Consider the following 24,000-nt stretch of genomic DNA (forward strand, 5'->3'; position numbering starts at 1 on the left):
TGTTACTGTAGTACTGGTAAAGTAAGGTACTGTTACTGTAGTACTGGTAAAGTAAAGTACTGTGACTGTAGTACTGGTAAAGTAAAGTACTGTTACTGTAGTACTGGTAAAGTAAAGTACTGTTACTGTAGTACTGATAAAGTAAAGTACTGTTACTGTAGTACTGGTAAAGTAAAGTACTGTTACTGTAGTACTGATAAAGTAAAGTACTGTTACTGTAGTACTGGTAAAGTAAAGTACTGTTACTGTAGTACTGGTAAAGTAAAGTACTGTTACTGTAATACTGGTAAAGTAAAGTACTGTTATTGTAGTACTGGTAAAGTAAAGTACTGTTACTGTAGTACTGGTAAAGTAAAATACTGTTACTGTAGTACTGATAAAGTAAAGTACTGTTACTGTAGTACTGGTAAAGTAAAGTACTGTTACTGTAGTACTGATAAAGTAAAGTACTGTTACTGTAGTACTGGTAAAGTAAAGTACTGTTACTGTAGTACTGGTAAAGTAAAGTACTGTTACTGTAGTACTGGTAAAGTAAGGTACTGTTACTGTAGTACTGGTAAAGTAAAGTACTGTTACTGTAGTACTGGTAAAGTAAAGTACTGTTACTGTAGTACTGATAAAGTAAAGTACTGTTACTGTAGTACTGATAAAGTAAAGTACTGTTACTGTAGTACTGGTAAAGTAAAGTACTGTTACTGTAGTACTGATAAAGTAAAGTACTGTTACTGTAGTACTGGTAAAGTAAAGTACTGTTACTGTAGTACTGGTAAAGTAAAGTACTGTTACTGTAATACTGGTAAAGTAAAGTACTGTTATTGTAGTACTGGTAAAGTAAAGTACTGTTACTGTAGTACTGGTAAAGTAAAATACTGTTACTGTAGTACTGATAAAGTAAAGTACTGTTACTGTAGTACTGGTAAAGTAAAGTACTGTTACTGTAGTACTGATAAAGTAAAGTACTGTTACTGTAGTACTGGTAAAGTAAAGTACTGTTACTGTAGTACTGGTAAAGTAAAGTACTGTTACTGTAGTACTGGTAAAGTAAGGTACTGTTACTGTAGTACTGGTAAAGTAAAGTACTGTTACTGTAGTACTGGTAAAGTAAAGTACTGTTACTGTAGTACTGATAAAGTAAAGTACTGTTACTGTAGTACTGGTAAAGTAAAGTACTGTTACTGTAGTACTGATAAAGTAAAGTACTGTTACTGTAGTACTGGTAAAGTAAAGTACTGTTACTGTAGTACTGGTAAAGTAAAGTACTGTTACTGTAATACTGGTAAAGTAAAGTACTGTTATTGTAGTACTGGTAAAGTAAAGTACTGTTACTGTAGTACTGGTAAAGTAAAATACTGTTACTGTAGTACTGATAAAGTAAAGTACTGTTACTGTAGTACTGGTAAAGTAAAGTACTGTTACTGTAGTACTGATAAAGTAAAGTACTGTTACTGTAGTACTGGTAAAGTAAAGTACTGTTACTGTAATACTGGTAAAGTAAAGTACTGTTACTGTAGTACTGGTAAAGTAAAGTACTGTTACTGTAGTACTGGTAAAGTAAGGTACTGTTACTGTAGTACTGGTAAAGTAAAGTACTGTTACTGTAGTACTGGTAAAGTAAAGTATCTCTCTCAGCCTGAGAGAGATACTTTAGTAAATAAGTAATAAAATAATAATAATATAAATAACAGATATTAAAGAGTCGGTACCTTGACAAAGGGAACCCTGTTCTTGTCCTCGTGAACAGCCAGGTTGGTCTTTGACACTGAAACATCAATCACGTCAGTCAGCAGCTGATTTCATTCATCAACACTCAGTTTAAAATGAAGTAATTAATTCATTTATTAAATTAAATTAATCAGATATGATCCTCACCGTCCAGTAAGTCTCTGATTTTATCCAGATAGATTTCAAAATAAGAGACCTGCAGGGAGAAACAGACACGTTTGATGTATTAATACAAGTTATTATTACACTATACTACAATACTCGATTCTGTTTGGTCAATCACAGCGTTCTGCAGTCTGTAATTTCTCTATAACAGACCGTTGCTATGTATAACAGACCGTTGCTACGTCTAACAGACCGTTGCTACGTATAACAGACCGTTGCTACGTATAACAGACCGTTGCTACGTCTAGCAGACCGTTGCTACGTATAACAGACCTTTGCTACGTATCACAGACCGTTGCTACGTATAACAGCCCGTTGCTACGTATAACAGCCCGTTGCTACGTATAACAGACCGTTGCTACGTCTAGCAGACCGTTGCTACGTATAACAGACCGTTGCTACGTCTAGCAGACCGTTGCTACGTATAACAGACCTTTGCTACGTATCACAGACCGTTGCTACGTATAACAGCCCGTTGCTACGTATAACAGCCCGTTGCTACGTATAACAGACCGTTGCTACGTCTAGCAGACCGTTGCTACGTATAACAGACCTTTGCTACGTATCACAGACCGTTGCTACGTATAACAGCCCGTTGCTACGTATAACAGCCCGTTGCTACGTATAACAGACCGTTGCTACGCTATGGGCACCGTACAGATGTCGGACTCTGGCGGTCCGTTTTTATGTCAAATGATTGATTTCTCCTGCCCCGTCGGGGATTCCACTACGATGACCGGCTCGCTGTACATTATATGTTAGTATAATATTTACAGTATGTTCATCATATACGTGTTACTACGGGCCGAAGAGGACTCAACAGGATTCACTCCAGAGTCCAACGAGAGGATTTTAACCCTTTTAATATATATTTTAATTAAATCAGTTACGATAAATATATATATATATATATATATACATACACATATATATATATATATATATATAATTTTAACAGCTAAAATGATGAAAATTAAACACAAATTCTAAACGTTATATTTCTAGTCTTCGTTAAATTTAATAATCATAGATTTTTAACTCCATTGTTTTTTCTATGAATCCATATGCTGTAAATGATTAATACTAACGATAATAATAATAATATATTATATATATATATATACAGTATACTAATATCACTGCTACTCAGAGTGTTGTATTTATACTAGAAGTGAAGAGCAGCTGGTGGACAGACGGAGAGCCGGCGGGTCAGAGAACGCATCACTGATCTCTGACGCTGAGTCTCTGCAGGGCGGCAGATATACAGTGGAGGAAATAAGTATTTGATCCCTTGCCGATTTTGTAAGTTTGCCCACTGACAAAGAAAAGAACGCTCTATAATTTTAATGGTAGGTTTATATTAACAGTGAGAGACAGAATATGAAAAAAAAATCCAGAAAATCACATCATATAAAAGTTAAAAATTGATTTGCATTTGATTGTGGGAAATAAGTATTTGATCCCCTAGCAAAACATGACTCAGTACTTGGTGGAGAAACCGTTGTTGGCAAGCATAGAGGTCAGATGTTTCTTGTAGTTGGTCACCAGGTTTGTGAACATCTCAGGAGGGATTTTGGTCCACTCTTCTTTGCAGATCATCTCGAAATCCTTAAGGTTTCGTGGCTGTCGCTTTGCAACTTGAAGCTTCAGCTCCCTCCACAGATTTTCTATGGAATTAAAGTCCGGAGACTGGCTAGACCACTCCATGACCTTAATATGCTTCTTCTTGAGCCACTCCTTTGTTGCCTTGACCGTATGTTTTGGGTCATTGTCGTGCTGGAAGACCCATCCACGTCCCATTTTCAGTGTGAGGGAAGGAGGTTGTCGCCCAACATTTCACGGTACATGGCCCCGTCCATCCTCCCTTCGATGCGGTGAAGTCGTCCTGTCCCCTTAGCAGAGAAACACCCCCAAAACATAATGTTTCCACCTCCATGCTTGACGGTGGGGATGGTGTTCTTGGGGTTATAGTCAGCAATTCTCTTCCTCCAAACACGGCGAGTTGAGTTGATGCCAGAGAGCTTGATTTTGGTCTCATCTGACCACATCACCTTCTCCCAAGCTTTCTCTGAATCATTCAGGTGTTCATTGGCTAACAGACGGGCCTGTACATGTTCCTTCTTGAGCAGGGGGACCTTGCGGGCGCTGTAGGATTTTAAACCATTACGGCGTAGTGTGTTACCAATGGTTTTCTTGGTGATTGTGGTCCCAGCTGTCTTGAGATCATTAAGAAGTTCCTCCTGTGTAGTTCTGGGCTGATCCCTCACCTTTCTCATGATCATCGTTACCCCACAAGACGAAATCTTGTGTGGAGCCCCAGACAGAGGGCGATTGATGGTCATTTTGTGTTTCTTCCATTTCCGAATAATGGCACCAACAGTTGTCTCCTTCTCACCAAGCTGCTTGCTGATGGTCTTGTAGCCCATTCCAGCCTTGTGCAGGTCTACAATCTTGTCCCTGACATCCTTAGACAGCTCTTTGGTCTTGCCCATGGTGGAGAGGTTGGAATCTGATTGTGGACAGGTGTCTTTTATACAGGTAATGAAGTGAGACAGTTGTCTTTTATACAAGTCACGAGTTGAGATTCGGAGTACTTTCTTAAAGCGAGAGGACTAATCTAACCGGTCTGTGGGGGTCAGAATTCTAGCTGGTTGCTAGGGGATCAAATACTTATTTCCCACAATAAAATGCAAATAAATGTATAACTTTTATATGATGTGATTTTCTGGATTTTTTTTTTTTATATTCTGTCTCTCACTGTTAAAATAAACCTACCATTAAAATTATAGACCGTTCTTTTCTTTGTAAGTGGGCAAACTTACAAAATCAGCAAGGGATCAAATACTTATTTCCTCCACTGTATATATATATAATATATATATATATATATATATATATTATTATATACTATATACAGACTGTATATATATTATTAGATATTATAAACAGACTGTGTTGTAAATATAATCTATATCATATTAGTGTATATAAATATAAATATGTGTAATAAAAGAGAGGAGTTTAAAAAGGATCTTAAATATTTAGTGAGTTCATTTCTGACACATTCATAATATTTATTCATTTTATATTTTTATTCATAATTTAATAATTTAACAGTTTGAATGAGACGTTATGTTATTTACATATTTATTATTATATTGTTTATTATTGCAGGTTACAGCAGACGAAGTGATTCTCAAGTCGGCAGCACACATAAACTGGAACTGGAAAATAAAAAAATCTGAAGTAAAACGCAGAATTAAAAATTATATTTTATATATATATATTATATATAGATAAATTATTATCTAAGAGAGTAAGAGAGATAGAGAGATAGAGATAGAGATAGAGAGAGAGAGAGAGAGAGAGAGACAGACAGGAGGAGCCGAGGATGGAACCGCCAGTTACACTGATGATGTCATCAGTGTAACGATGACCTCATCACCTTGATGTGGAACTCCAGGTTCTCGTCCATGGCGTAGATATGGTCGAAGATGTCTCTGGAGATACGAGGGATGATTCCCATCAGACACGGGTCGTGGAGATTCCCCTGGAAAATAACAGAAATATAGAATATAGAATATATATAATAAAAATAATAATAACAATAACAATAATAATAATATATAATAAATAATAAATAAATTACATATATATATATAAATAAATATATATGTACAGAAACATTTATTTATATATTATTTATATATATATATATATATGTATGTATATATATATACACATATATATACATAAGACTGCATGTGTTAATATTTATGGATGGATGGATGGATAGATAGATATCAGACTGACCTCCATGGTGTGGGTCTTTCCTGATGCTGTCTGGCCGTAAGCAAAGATGGTCCCGTTATAACCTCCCAACACATCTGAAACACACACAACATACAATCAACACACATACAAGATACAATCAACATACAATCACCAGACAATCAACATGGAATCAACATACAATCAACACACATACAACACACAATCAACATATAGTCAACGTACAGACAACATACGATCAACATATAATCAACAACCAATCAACATATGATCAACATACAATCAACAACCAGTCAACATACGATCAACATACAATCAACATACAGTCAACATACAGACAACATACAATCAACATAAAATCAACCAGTCAACATACGATCAACATACAATCAACATACAATCAACATACAGTTAACATACAGTCAACATACAGTCAACACACAGTCAACATACGATTAACATACAATTAACATACAATCAACATACAGTCAACATACAATCAACAGTCATAATACAATCAACATACAATTAACATACAATCAACATACAGTCAACATACAGTCAAAATACAATCAACATACAATTAACATACAATCAACATACAGTCAACATACAGTCAACATACGATTAACATGCAATTAACATACAGTCAACATACAGTCAACATACAGTCAACATACGATTAACATACAATTAACATACAATCAACATACAGTCAACATAAAATCCACATACAGTCAACATACAGTCAACATAGTCAACATACAATTAACATGCATATAACATACAGTCAACATACAGTCAACATAAAATCCACATACAGTCAACATACAGTCAACATACGATTAACATACAATTAACATACAGTCAACATACAGTCAACATACAATCAACATACAGTCAACATACGATTAACATACAATTAACATACAATCAACATACAGTCAACATACAGTCAACATACAGTCAACATACAATCAACATACAGTCAACATAGAGTCAACATACGATCAACATATAATCAACATACAGTCAACATACAGAAAACATACGATCAACATACAATCAACATACGATCAACATACAATCAACATACAATCAATCAACATACAATCAACATACAGTCAACTAACGATCAACATACAATAAACATACAGTCAATCAACATACAATCAACATACAGTCAAAATACAGTCAACATACAGTCAACATACGATTAACATGCAATTAACATACAGTCAACATACAGTCAACATACAGTCAACATACGATTAACATACAATTAACATACAATCAACATACAGTCAACATAAAATCCACATACAGTCAACATACAGTCAACATACAGTCAACATACGATTAACATACAATTAACATACAGTCAACATACAGTCAACATACAATCAACATACAGTCAATATACAGTCAACATACAATCAAAATACAATCAACATACAGTCAACATACAGTCAACATAGTCAACATAGTCAACATACGATTAACATACAATTAACATACAATCAACATACAGTCAACAAAATCCACATACAGTCAACATACAGTCAACATACAGTCAACATACAATTAACATACAATTAACATACAGTCAACATACAGTCAACATACAATCAACATACAGTCAACATACAGTCAACATACGATTAACATACAATTAACATACAATCAACATACAGTCAACATACAGTCAACATACGATCAACATACAGTCAACATACAGTCAACATACAATCAACATACAGTCAACATAGAGTCAACATACGATCAACATATAATCAACATACAGTCAACATACAGAATACATACGATCAACATACAATCAACATACGATCAACATACAATCAACATACAATCAACATACAGTCAACATACGATCAACATACAATCAACATACAATCAATCAACATACAGTCAACTAACGATCAACATACAATAAACATACAGTCAACATAGTCAATCAACATACAATCAACATACAGTCAAAATACAATCAACATACAGTCAACATACAATCAACATACAGTCAACATACAATCAACATACAATCAACATACAGTCAACATACAATTAACATACAGTCAACATACAATCAACATACAGTCAAGATACAGTCAACATACGATTAACATACAATTAACATACAGTCAACATACGATCAACATACAGTCAACATACAATCAACATACAGTCAACATACAGTCAACATACAGTCAACATACGATTAACATGCAATTAACATACAGTCAACATACAGTCAACATACGATTAACATAAAATTAACATACAATCAACATAAAATCAACATACAGTCAACATACAGTCAACATAGTCAACATACAGTCAACATATGATTAACATACAATTAACATACAATCAACATACAGTCAACATACAGTCAACATACAGTCAACATACGATTAACATACAATTACAACATACAGTCAACATACAATCAACATACAGTCAACATAGTCAACATACAGTCAACATACGATTAACATACAATTAACATACAATCAACATACAATCAACATACAGTCAACATATAATCAACATACAGTCAACATACAATCAACATACAGTCAACATACAATCAACATACAATCAACATACAGTCAACATACGATCAACATACACTCAACATACAATCAACATACAGTCAACATACAGTCAACATACAGTCAACATACAGTCAACATAAGATTAACATACAATCAACATACAGTCAACACACAGTAAACATAGTCAACATACAGTCAACATACAATCAACATAGTCAACATACAGTCAACATATAATCAACATACAGTCAACATACAATCAACATACAGTCAACATACAGTCAACATACAATCTACATACAGTCAACATACACTCAACATACAATCAACATACGATCAACATACAGTCAACATACGATCAACATACAGTCAACATACAGTCAACATACAATCAACATACAGTCAACATAAGATTAACATACAATCAACATACAATCAATATACAGTCAACATACATTCAACATACGATTAACATACAATTAACATACAATCAACATACAGTCAACATACGATCAACATACAGTCAACATACAGTCAACATACAATCAACATACAGTCAACATAGTCAACATACGATCAACATACAGTCAACATACACTCAACATACAATCAACATACAGTCAACATACGATTAACATACAATTAACATACAATCAACATACAGTCAACATACTCAACATAGTCAACATACAGTCAACATACGATTAACATACAATTAACATACAATCAACATACAGTCAACATACTCAACATAGTCAACATACAGTCAACATACGATTAACATACAGTCAACATACAGTCAACATAGTCAACATACGATTAACATACAATTAACATACAATCAACATACAATCAACATACAGTCAACATATAATCAACATACAGTCAACATACAATCAACATACAGTCAACATACAATCAACATACAGTCAACATACAGTCAACATACGATCAACATACACTCAACATACAATCAACATACAGTCAACATACAGTCAACATAAGATTAACATACAATCAACATACAATCAACACAGTAAACATACAGTCAACATACAGTCAACATACAATCAACATACAGTCAACATATAATCAACATACAGTCAACATACAATCAACATACAGTCAACATACAGTCAACATACGATCAACATACACTCAACATACAATCAACATACGATCAACATACAGTCAACATACAGTCAACATACAGTCAACATACAATCAACATACAGTCAACATACGATCAACATACAGTCAACATACAGTCAACATACAATCAACATACAGTCAACATAAGATTAACATACAATCAACATACAGTCAACATACAATCAACATACAGTCAACATACAGTCAACATACAATCAACACACAATCAACATACAATTAACCCTAACCCTATGTGGGGTTAATAATGAGGTGAACGGACCTTTAACGATCTGTCTGGCAACGGTGTCGTAGACCTGAACCTGTTCGGTGTTCGGAGGGAGAACTCTGTCAAACACGTACGGCTTCCCCTGAAACACAGGAAACACACCGTCAAAATAAAATACCAGTCTGTCTTAAAAACCTATACCCTGTGACATCACTGTATACCCTGTGACATCACTGTATACCCTGTGACATCACTGTTTACCCTGTGACATTACCGTATACCCTGTAACATTACTGTATACCCTATGACATCACTGTATATCCCTATGACATCACTGTATACCCTATGACATCACTGTATATCCCTGTGACATCACTGTTTACCCTGTGACATCACCGTATACCCTGTGACATCACCGTTTACCCTGTGACATCACTGTATACCCTGTGACATCACTGTATACCCTGTGACATCGCTGTATACCCTGTGACATCGCTGTATACCCTGTGACATCGCTGTATACCCTGTGACATCGCTGTATACCCTGTGACATCGCTGTATACCCTGTGACATCACTGTATACCCTATGACATCGCTGTATACCCTGTGACGTCGCTGTATACCCTGTGACGTCGCTGTATACCCTGTGACATCACTGTATACCCTATGACATCACTGTATACCCTCTGTGCCATCACTGTTTACCCTGTGACATCACTGTATACCATGTGACATCACCATATACCCTGTGACATCACTGTATACCCTGTGACATCACTGTTTACCCTGTCACATCACTGTTCACTCTGTGACATTACTTTATACCCTATGACATCACTGTATACCCTGTGGCATCACTGTATACCCTGTGACATCACTGTTTACCCTATGACATCACTGTATACCCTACCCTGTATAGTTGATGATATATTAATATTATAGACTCAGGTAGACATTACTCCTCTATATCTATATATAGACAATAGTTGATGATATATTAATATTATAGACTCAGGTAGACATTAGTCATCTATATCTATATATAGACAATAGTTGATGATATATTAATATTATAGACTCAAGTAGACATTACTCCTCTATATCTATATATAGACAATAGTTGATGATATATTAATATTATAGACTCAGGTAGACATTACTCCTCTATATCTATATATAGACAAAAGTTGATGATATATTAATGTTATAGACTCAGGTAGACATTACTCCTCTATATCTATACATAGACAATAGTTGATGATATATAAATATTATAGACTCAGGTAGACATTATTCCTCTATATCTATACATAGACAATAGTTGATGATATATAAATATTATAGACTCAGGTAGACATTATTCCTCTATATCTATACATAGACAATAGTTGATGATATATTAATGTTATAGACTCAGGTAGACATTACTCTATATCTATACATAGACAATAGTTGATGATATATAAATATTATAGACTCAGGTAGACATTATTCCTCTATATCTATATAAAGACAATAGTTGATGATATATTAATGTTATAGACTCAGGTAGACATTACTCCTCTATATCTATATATAGACAATAGTTGATGATATATTAATATTATAGACTCAGGTAGACATTACTCCTCTATATCTATACATAGACAATAGTTGATGATATATAAATATTATAGACTCAGGTAGACATTATTCCTCTATATCTATATATAGACAATAGTTGATGATATATAAATATTATAGACTCAGGTAGACATTATTCCTCTATATCTATACATAGACAATAGTTGATGATATATTAATGTTATAGACTCAGGTAGACATTACTCCTCTATATCTATACATAGACAATAGTTGATGATATATAAATATTATAGACTCAGGTAGACATTATTCCTCTATATCTATATAAAGACAATAGTTGATGATATATTAATGTTATAGACTCGGGTAGACATTACTCCTCTATATCTATATATAGACAATAGTTGATATATTAATGTTATAGACTCAGGTAGACATTACTCCTCTACATCTATATAAAGACAATAGTTGATGATATATTAATATTATAGACTCAGGTAGACTACTCCTCTACATCTATATATAGACAATAGTTGATGATATATTAATGTTATAGACTCAGGTAGACATTATTCCTCTATATCTATATATAGACAATAGTTGATGATGATATATTAATGTTATAGACTCAGGTAAACATTACTCCTTTATATCTTTATATAGACAATAGTTGATGATGATACATTAATATTATAGACTCAGGTAGACATTACTCCTCTATATCTATATATAGACAATAGTTGATGATATATTAATGTTATAGACTCAGGTAGACATTACTCCTCTATATCTTTATATAGACAATAGTTGATGATATATTAATGTTATAGACTCAGGTAGACATTACTCCTCTATATCTATATATAGACAATAGTTGATGATATATTAATGTTATAGACTCGGGTAGACATTACTCCTCTATATCTATATATAGACAATAGTTGATATATTAATGTTATAGACTGAGGTAGACAATACTCCTCTATATCTATACATAGACAATAGTTGATGATATATTAATGTTATAGACTCAGGTAGACATTACTCCTCTACATCTATATATAGACAATAGTTGATGATATATTAATGTTATAGACTCAGGTAGACATTATTCCTCTATATCTATATATAGACAATAGTTGATGATGATATATTAATATTATAGACTCAGGTAGACATTACTCCTCTATATCTATATATAGACAATAGTTGATGATATATTAATGTTATAGACTCAGGTAGACATTACTCCTCTATATCTTTATATACACAATAGTTGATGATATATTAATGTTATAGACTCAGGTAGACATTACTCCTCTATATCTATATATAGACAATAGTTGATGATATATTAATGTTATAGACTGAGGTAGACAATACTCCTCTATATCTATACATAGACAATAGTTGATGATATATTAATGTTATAGACTCAGGTAGACATTACTCCTCTATATCTATACATAGACAATAGTTGATGATATATTAATGTTATAGACTCAGGTAGACATTACTCCTCTATATCTATATATAGACAATAGTTATGATGATATATTAATGTTATAGACTCAGGTAGACATTACTCCTCTATATCTATATAGAGACAATAGTTGATGATATATTAATGTTATAGACTCAGGTAGACATTACTCCTCTACATCTATATAAAGACAATAGTTGATGATGATATATTAATGTTATAGACTCAGGTAGACATTACTCCTCTATATCTATATATAGACAATAGTTGATGATATATTAATGTTATAGACTCAGGTAGACATTACTCCTCTACATCTATATAAAGACAATAGTTGATGATGATATATTAATGTTATAGACTCAGGTAGACATTATTCCTCTATATCTATACATAGACAATAGTTGATGATATATAAATATTATAGACTCAGGTAGACATTATTCCTCTATATCTATACATAGACAATAGTTGATGATATATTAATGTTATAGACTCAGGTAGACATTACTCTATATCTATACATAGACAATAGTTGATGATATATAAATATTATAGACTCAGGTAGACATTATTCCTCTATATCTATATAAAGACAATAGTTGATGATATATTAATGTTATAGACTCAGGTAGACATTACTCCTCTATATCTATATATAGACAATAGTTGATATATTAATGTTATAGACTCAGGTAGACATTACTCCTCTACATCTATATATAGACAATAGTTGATGATATATTAATATTATAGACTCAGGTAGACATTACTCCTCTATATCTATATATAGACAAAAGTTGATGATATATTAATGTTATAGACTCAGGTAGACATTACTCCTCTATATCTATACATAGACAATAGTTGATGATATATAAATATTATAGACTCAGGTAGAACATTATTCCTCTATATCTATATATAGACAATAGTTGATGATATATAAAATATTATAGACTCAGGTAGACATTATTCCTCTATATCTATACATAGACAATAGTTGATGATATATTAATGTTATAGACTCAGGTAGACATTACTCCTCTATATCTATACATAGACAATAGTTGATGATATATAAATATTATAGACTCAGGTAGACATAATTCCTCTATATCTATATAAAGACAATAGTTGATGATATATTAATGTTATAGACTCGGGTAGACATTACTCCTCTATATCTATATATAGACAATAGTTGATATATTAATGTTATAGACTCAGGTAGACATTACTCCTCTACATCTATATAAAGACAATAGCTGATGATATATTAATATTATAGACTCAGGTAGACTACTCCTCTACATCTATACATAGACAATAGTTGATGATATATTAATGTTATAGACTCAGGTAGACATTATTCCTCTATATCTATATATAGACAATAGTTGATGATGATATATTAATGTTATAGACTCAGGTAGACATTACTCCTTTATATCTTTATATAGACAATAGTTGATGATGATACATTAATATTATAGACTCAGGTAGACATTACTCCTCTATATCTATATATAGACAATAGTTGATGATATATTAATGTTATAGACTCAGGTAGACATTACTCCTCTATATCTTTATATAGACAATAGTTGATGATATATTAATGTTATAGACTCAGGTAGACATTACTCCTCTATATCTATATATAGACAATAGTTGATGATATATTAATGTTATAGACTCGGGTAGACATTACTCCTCTATATCTATATATAGACAATAGTTGATATATTAATGTTATAGACTGAGGTAGACAATATTCCTCTATATCTATACATAGACAATAGTTGATGATATATTAATGTTATAGACTCAGGTAGACATTACTCCTCTACATCTATATATAGACAATAGTTGATGATATATTAATGTTATAGACTCAGGTAGACATTATTCCTCTATATCTATATATAGACAATAGTTGATGATATATTAATGTTATAGACTCAGGTAGACATTACTCCTTTATATCTTTATATAGACAATAGTTGATGATGATACATTAATATTATAGACTCAGGTAGACATTACTCCTCTATATCTATATATAGACAATAGTTGATGATATATTATGTTATAGACTCAGGTAGACATTACTCCTCTATATCTTTATATAGACAATAGTTGATGATATATTAATGTTATAGACTCAGGTAGACATTACTCCTCTATATCTATATATAGACAATAGTTGATGATATATTAATGTTATAGACTGAGGTAGACAATACTCCTCTATATCTATACATAGACAATAGTTGATGATATATTAATGTTATAGACTCAGGTAGACATTACTCCTCTATATCTATACATAGACAATAGTTGATGATATATTAATGTTATAGACTCAGGTAGACATTACTCCTCTATATCTATATATAGACAATAGTTGATGATGATATATTAATGTTATAGACTCAGGTAGACATTACTCCTCTATATCTATATAGAGACAATAGTTGATGATATATTAATGTTATAGACTCAGGTAGACATTACTCCTCTACATCTATATAAAGACAATAGTTGATGATGATATATTAATGTTATAGACTCAGGTAGACATTACTCCTCTATATCTATATATAGACAATAGTTGATGATATATTAATGTTATAGACTCAGGTAGACATTACTCCTCTACATCTATATAAAGACAATAGTTGATGATGATATATTAATGTTATAGACTCAGGTAGACATTACTCCTCTATATCTATATATAGACAATAGTTGATGATATACTAATGTTATAGACTCAGGTAGACATTACTCCTCTACATCTATATAAAGACAATAGTTGATGATGATATATTAATATTATAGACTCAGGTAGACATTATTCCTCTATATCTATATATAGACAATAGTTGATGATATATTAATGTTATAGACTCGGGTAGACATTACTCCTCTACATCTATATAAAGACAATAGTTGATGATGATATATTAATGTTATAGACTCAGGTAGACATTATTCCTCTATATCTATATAGAGACAATAGTTGATGATATATTAATGTTATAGACTCAGGTAGACATTATTCCTCTATATCTATATAGAGACAATAGTTGATGATGATATATTAATGTTATAGACTCAGGTAGACATTACTCCTCTATATCTATATAGAGACAATAGTTGTTGATGATATATTAATGTTATAGACTCAAGTAGACATTACTCCTCTATATCTATATATAGACAATAGTTGATGATATATTAATGTTATAGACTCAGGTAGACATTACTCCTCTATATCTATACATAGACAATAGTTGATGATATATTAATGTTATAGACTCAGGTAGACATTATTCCTCAATATCTATATAGAGACAATAGTTGATGATGATATATTAATGTTATAGACTCAGGTAGACATTACTCCTCTATATCTATATAAAGACAATAGTTGATGATATATTAATGTTATAGACTCAGGTAGACATTACTCCTCTATATCTATATAAACACAATAGTTGATGATATATTAATGTTATAGACTCAGGTAGACATTACTCCTCTATATCTATACATAGACAATAGTTGATGATATATTAATGTTATAGACTCAGGTAGACATTACTCCTCTATATCTATATAAAGACAATAGTTGATGATATATTAATGTTATAGACTCAGGTAGACATTACTCCTCTATATCTATACATAGACAATAGTTGATGATATATTAATGTTATAGACTCAGGTAGACATTATTCCTCAATATCTATATAGAGACAATAGTTGATGATGATATATTAATGTTATAGACTCAGGTAGACATTACTCCTCTATATCTATACATAGACAATAGTTGATGATATATTAATGTTATAGACTCAGGTAGACATTATTCCTCTATATCTATATAAAGACAATAGTTGATGATGATATATTAATGTTATAGACTCGGTAGACATTACTCCTCTATATCTATATAGAGACAATAGTTGATGATGATATATTAATGTTATAGACTCAGGGTAGACATTATTCCTCTATATCTATATATAGACAATAGTTGATGATATATTAATGTTATAGACTCAGGTAGACATTACTCCTCTATATCTATATAGAGACAATAGTTGATGATGATATATTAATGTTATAGACTCAGGTAGACATTATTCCTCTATATCTATATAGAGACAATAGTTGATGATATATTAATGTTATAGACTCAGGTAGACATTATTCCTCTATATCTATATAGAGACAATAGTTGATGATGATATATTAATGTTATAGACTCAGGTAGACATTACTCCTTATATCATATATAGACAATAAGTTGATGATGATTAATGTTATAGACCTCAGGTAGACATTACTCCTCTACAATCTATAGAAAGACAATAGTTGATTGATATATTAATAGTTATAGACTCAGGGTAGACATTACTCCCTCTATATCTATATCATAGAACGAATAGTTGATGATATATTAATGTTATAGACTCAGGTAGGACATTAACTTCCCTCTATATCTATATATAGACAATAGTTGATGATGATATATGAATGGTATAGGACTCAGGGTAAGACATTACTCCTTTACATCTTATATAAAGACAATATTGATGAATGAGACATTAATAGTTATAGAACTCAGGTAGACATTACTCCTCTATCTATCTATATAAAGACAATAGTTCTGATGATTAATTAATGTTATGAACTCGGTAGACATTACTCCTCTATATCTTATATAGGAGACAATAGTTTGATGATATATTAATATTATAGACTCAGGTAGACATTACTCCTCTATATCTATATAATAGACAATAGTTGATGATATATTAATGTTATAGACTCGGGTAGACATTACTCCTCTATATCTATATAAAGACAATAGTTGATGATATATTAATGTTATAGACTCAGGTAGACATTACTCCTTTATATCTATACATAGACAATAGTTGATGATATATTAATGTTATAGACTCGGGTAGACATTACTCCTCTATATCTATATAGAGACAATAGTTGATGATATATTAATGTTATAGACTCAGGTAGACATTACTCCTCTATATCTATACATAGACAATAGTTGATGATATATTAATGTTATAGACTCAGGTAGACATTACTCCTCTATATCTATACATAGACAATAGTTGATGATATATTAATGTTATAGACTCAGGTAGACATTATTCCTCATATATCTATATAGAGACAATAGTTGATGATGATATATTATGTTATAGACTCAGGTAGACATTACTCCTCTATATCTATACATAGACAATAGTTGATGATATATTAATGTTATAGACTCAGGTAGACATTATTCCTCTATATCTATATATAGACAATAGTTGATGATGATATTAATGTTATAGACTCGAGGTATAACATTACTCCTCTATATCTATATAGAGACAATAGTTGATGATGATATTATGTTATAGACTCTGGTAGACATTATTCCTCTATATCTATATATAGACAATAGTTGATGATATATTAATGTTATAGACTCAGGTAGACATTACTCCTCTATATCTATATAGAGACAATAATGTTATAGACTCAGGTAGACATTACTCCTCTATATCTATATAGAGACAATAGTTGATGATATATTAATGTTATAGACTCAGGTAGACATTACTTCCTCTATATCTTATATAGAGACAATAGTTATGATGATATATTAATGTTATAGACTCAGGTAGACATTACTCCTCTATATCTATATATAGAGCAATAGTTGATGATATATTAATGTTATAGACTCAGGTAGACAATTACTCCTCTACTATCTATATAAAGACAATAGTTGATGATATATTAATGTTATAGACTCAGGTAGACATTACTCCTCTATATCTATACATAGACAATAGTTGATGATATATTAATGTTATAGACTCAGGTAGACATTACTCCTCTATATCTATATAGAGACAATAGTTGATGATATATTAATGTTATAGACTCAGGGTAGACATTACTCCTCTATATCTATATAGAGACAATAGTTGATGATATATTAATGTTATAGACTCAGGTAGACATTACTCCTCTACATCTATATAAAGACAATAGTTGATGATGATATATTAATGTTATAGACTCAGGTAGACATTACTCCTCTATATCTATATAGAGACAATAGTTGATGATATATTAATGTTATAGACTTCAGGGTAGACATTACTCCTCTACATCTATATAAAGACAATAGTTGATGATGATATATTAATGTTATAGACTCAGGTAGACATTACTCCTCTATATCTATATATAGACAATAGTTGATGATATATTAATGTTATAGACTCAGGTAGACATTACTCCTCTATATCTATACATAGACAATAGTTGATGATATATTAATGTTATAGACTCAGGGTAGACATTACTCCTCTATATCTATATAGACAATAGTTGATGATATATTAATGTTATAGACTCAGGTAGACATTATTCCTCTATATCTATATATAGACAATAGTTGATGATATATATAATGTTATAGACTCAGGTAGACATTACTCCTCTATATCTATATATAGACAATAGTTGATGATATATTAATGTTATAGACTCAGGTAGACATTACTCCTCTATATCTATATATAGACAATAGTTGATGATATATTAATGTTATAGACTCAGGTAGACATTACTCCTCTATATCTATATAAGACAATAGTTGATGATATATTAATGTTATAGACTCAGGTAGACATTACTCCTCTATATCTATACATAGACAATAGTTGATGATATATTAATGTTATAGACTCAGGTAGACATTACTCCTCTATATCTATACATAGACAATAGTTGATGATATATTAATGTTATAGACTCAGGTAGACATTACTCCTCTACATCTATATATAGACAATAGTTGATGATATATTAATGTTATAGACTCAGGTAGACATTATTCCTCTATATCTATATATAGACAATAGTTGATGATGATATATTAATGTTATAGACTCAGGTAGACATTACTCCTCTATATCTTATATAGACAATAGTTGATGATATATTAATGTTATAGACTCAGGTAGACATTACTCCTCTATATCTATATATAGACAATAGTTGATGATGATATATTAATGTTATAGACTCAGGTAGACATTACTCCTCTATATCTATATATAGACAATAGTTGATGATATATTAATGTTATAGACTCAGGTAGACATTACTCCTCTATATCTATATATAGACAATAGTTGATGATGATATATTACTGTTATAGACTCAGGTAGACAATTACTCCTCTATATCTATATATAGACAATAGTTGATGATATATTAATGTTATAGACTCAGGTAGACATTACTCCTCTATATCTATATATAGACAATAGTTGATGATATATTAATGTTATAGACTCAGGTAGACATTACTCCTCTATATCTATATATAGACAATAGTTGATGATGATATATTAAATGTTATAGACTCAGGTAGACATTACTCCTCTATATCTATATAGAGACAATAGTTGATGATATATTAATGTTATAGACTCAGGTAGACATTACTCCTCTATATCTATATAAAGACAATAGTTGATGATGATATATTAATGTTATAGACTCAGGTAGACATTACTCCTCTATATCTATATATAGACAATAGTTGATGATATATTAATGTTATAGACTCAGGTAGACATTACTCCTCTACATCTATATAAAGACAATAGTTGATGATGATTATATTAATGTTATAGACTCAGGTAGACATTACTCCTCTATATCTATATATAGACAATAGTTGATGATATATTAATGGTTATAGACTCAGGTAGACATTACTCCTCTACATCTTATATAAGACAATAGTTGATGATGATATATTAATATTATAGACTCAGGTAGACATTATTCCTCTATATCTATATATAGACAATAGTTGATGATATATTAATGTTATAGACTCAGGGTAGACATTACTCCTCTACATCTATATAAAGACAATAGTTGATGATGATATATTAATGTTATAGACTCAGGTAGACATTACTCCTCTATATCTATATAGAGGACAATAGTTGATGATATATTAATGTTATAGACTCAGGTAGACATTATCCTCTATATCTATATAAGACAGATAGTTGATGATGATATATTAATGTTATAGACTCAGGTAGACATTACTCCTCTATATCTATATAGAGACAATAGTTGTTGATGATATATTAATGTTATAGACTCAAGTAGACATTACTCCTCTATATCTATATATAGACAATAGTTGATGATATATTAATGTTATAGACTCAGGTAGACATTACTCCTCTATATCTATATATAGACAATAGTTGATGATATATTAATGTTATAGACTCAGGTAGACATTATTCCTCAATATCTATATAGAGACAATAGTTGATGATGATATATTAATGTTATAGACTCAGGTAGACATTACTCCTCTATATCTATATAAAGACAATAGTTGATGATATATTAATGTTATAGACTCAGGTAGACATTCCTCCCTCTATATCTATATAAAGACAATAGTTGATGATATATTATGTTATAGACTCAGGTAGACCATTACTCCTCTATATCTATACATAGACAATAGTTGATGATATATTAATGTTATAGACTCAGGTAGACATTACTCCTCTATATCTATATAAAGACAATAGTTGATGATATATTAATGTTATAGACTCAGGTAGACATTACTCCTCTATATCTATACATAGACAATAGTTGATGATATATTAATGTTATAGACTCAGGTAGACATTATTCCTCTATATCTATATAGAGACAATAGTTGATGATGATATATTAATGTTATAGACTCAGGTAGACATTACTCCTCTATATCTATACATAGACAATAGTTGATGATATATTAATGTTATAGACTCAGGTAGACATTACTCCTCTATATCTATATAAAGACAATAGTTGATGATGATATATTAATGTTATAGACTCGGTAGACATTACTCCTCTATATCTATATAGACAATAGTTGATGATGATATATTAATGTTATAGACTCGGGTAGACATTATTCCTCTATATCTATATATAGACAATAGTTGATGATATATTAATGTTATAGACTCAGGTAGGACATTACTCCTCTATATCTATATAGAGACAATAGTTGATGATGATATATTAATGTTATAGACTCAGGTAGACATTATTCCTCTATATCTATATAGAGACAATAGTTGATGATATATTAATGTTATAGACTCAGGTAGACATTATTCCTCTATATCTATATAGAGACAATAGTTGATGATGATATATTAATGTTATAGACTCAGGTAGACATTACTCCTTTATATCTATACATAGACAATAGTTGATGATATATTAATGTTATAGACTCAGGTAGACATTACTCCTCTACATCTATATAAAGACAATAGTTGATGATATATTAATGTTATAGACTTCGGGTAGACATTACTCCTCTATATCTATACATAGACAATAGTTGATGATATATTAATGTTATAGACTCAGGTAGACATTACTCCTCTATATCTATATATAGACAATAGTTGATGATATATTAATGTTATAGACTCGGGTAGACATTACTCCTCTACATCTATATAAAGACAATAGTTGATGATATATTATGTTATAGACTCGGGTAGACATTACTCCTCTACATCTATATAAAGACAATAGTTGATGATATATTAATGTTATAGACTCGGGTAGACATTACTCCTCTATATCTATATAGAGACAATAGTTGATGATATATTAATGTTATAGACTCGGGTAGACATTACTCCTCTACATCTATATAAAGACAATAGTTGATGATATATTAATGTTATAGACTCGGGTAGACATTACTCCTCTATATCTATATAAAGACAATAGTTGATGATATATTAATGTTATAGACTCAGGTAGACATTACTCCTTTATATCTATACATAGACAATAGTTGATGATATATTAATGTTATAGACTCGGGTAGACATTACTCCTCTATATCTATATAGAGACAATAGTTGATGATATATTAATGTTATAGACTCAGGTAGACATTACTCCTCTATATCTATACATAGACAATAGTTGATGATATATTAATGTTATAGACTCAGGTAGACATTACTCCTCTATATCTATACATAGACAATAGTTGATGATATATTAATGTTATAGACTCAGGTAGACATTATTCCTCAATATCTATATAGAGACAATAGTTGATGATGATATATTAATGTTATAGACTCAGGTAGACATTACTCCTCTATATCTATACATAGACAATAGTTGATGATATATTAATGTTATAGACTCAGGTAGACATTATTCCTCTATATCTATATAAAGACAATAGTTGATGATGATATATTAATGTTATAGACTCGGGTAGACATTACTCCTCTATATCTATATAGAGACAATAGTTGATGATGATATATTAATGTTATAGACTCGGGTAGACATTATTCCTCTATATCTATATATAGACAATAGTTGATGATATATTAATGTTATAGACTCAGGTAGACATTACTCCTCTATATCTATATAGAGACAATAGTTGATGATGATATATTAATGTTATAGACTCAGGTAGACATTATTCCTCTATATCTATATAGAGACAATAGTTGATGATATATTAATGTTATAGACTCAGGTAGACATTATTCCTCTATATCTATATAGAGACAATAGTTGATGATGATATATTAATGTTATAGACTCAGGTAGACATTACTCCTTTATATCTATACATAGACAATAGTTGATGATATATTAATGTTATAGACTCAGGTAGACATTACTCCTCTACATCTATATAAAGACAATAGTTGATGATATATTAATGTTATAGACTCGGGTAGACATTACTCCTCTATATCTATACATAGACAATAGTTGATGATATATTAATGTTATAGACTCAGGTAGACATTACTCCTCTATATCTATATATAGACAATAGTTGATGATATATTAATGTTATAGACTCGGGTAGACATTACTCCTCTACATCTATATAAAGACAATAGTTGATGATATATTAATGTTATAGACTCGGGTAGACATTACTCCTCTACATCTATATAAAGACAATAGTTGATGATATATTAATGTTATAGACTCGGGTAGACATTACTCCTCTATATCTATATAGAGACAATAGTTGATGATATATTAATGTTATAGACTCGGGTAGACATTACTCCTCTACATCTATATAAAGACAATAGTTGATGATATATTAATGTTATAGACTCGGGTAGACA

General features: G+C 30.8%; 1 protein-coding gene across 1 annotated transcript in view; it reads right to left on the bottom strand.

Moving 5' to 3' along the window:
- Positions 1–24,000, bottom strand: part of LOC119484111 (kinesin heavy chain-like) — a 70,043-nt gene that overhangs the window by 44,003 nt on the left and 2,040 nt on the right. The window contains exons 2-6 of the mRNA XM_037762628.1: positions 9,691–9,778; positions 5,701–5,774; positions 5,333–5,437; positions 1,870–1,918; positions 1,704–1,759 (exon numbers count right to left, since the gene is read on the bottom strand). Coding sequence (XP_037618556.1) covers positions 1,704–1,759; positions 1,870–1,918; positions 5,333–5,437; positions 5,701–5,774; positions 9,691–9,778 — 372 coding nt within the window. The remainder of the gene's footprint in view (positions 1–1,703; positions 1,760–1,869; positions 1,919–5,332; positions 5,438–5,700; positions 5,775–9,690; positions 9,779–24,000) is intronic.

The sequence above is a fragment of the Sebastes umbrosus genome (assembly GCF_015220745.1).
Source record: "Sebastes umbrosus isolate fSebUmb1 chromosome 13 unlocalized genomic scaffold, fSebUmb1.pri SUPER_13_unloc_2, whole genome shotgun sequence".
Taxonomy (NCBI): domain Eukaryota; kingdom Metazoa; phylum Chordata; class Actinopteri; order Perciformes; family Sebastidae; genus Sebastes; species Sebastes umbrosus.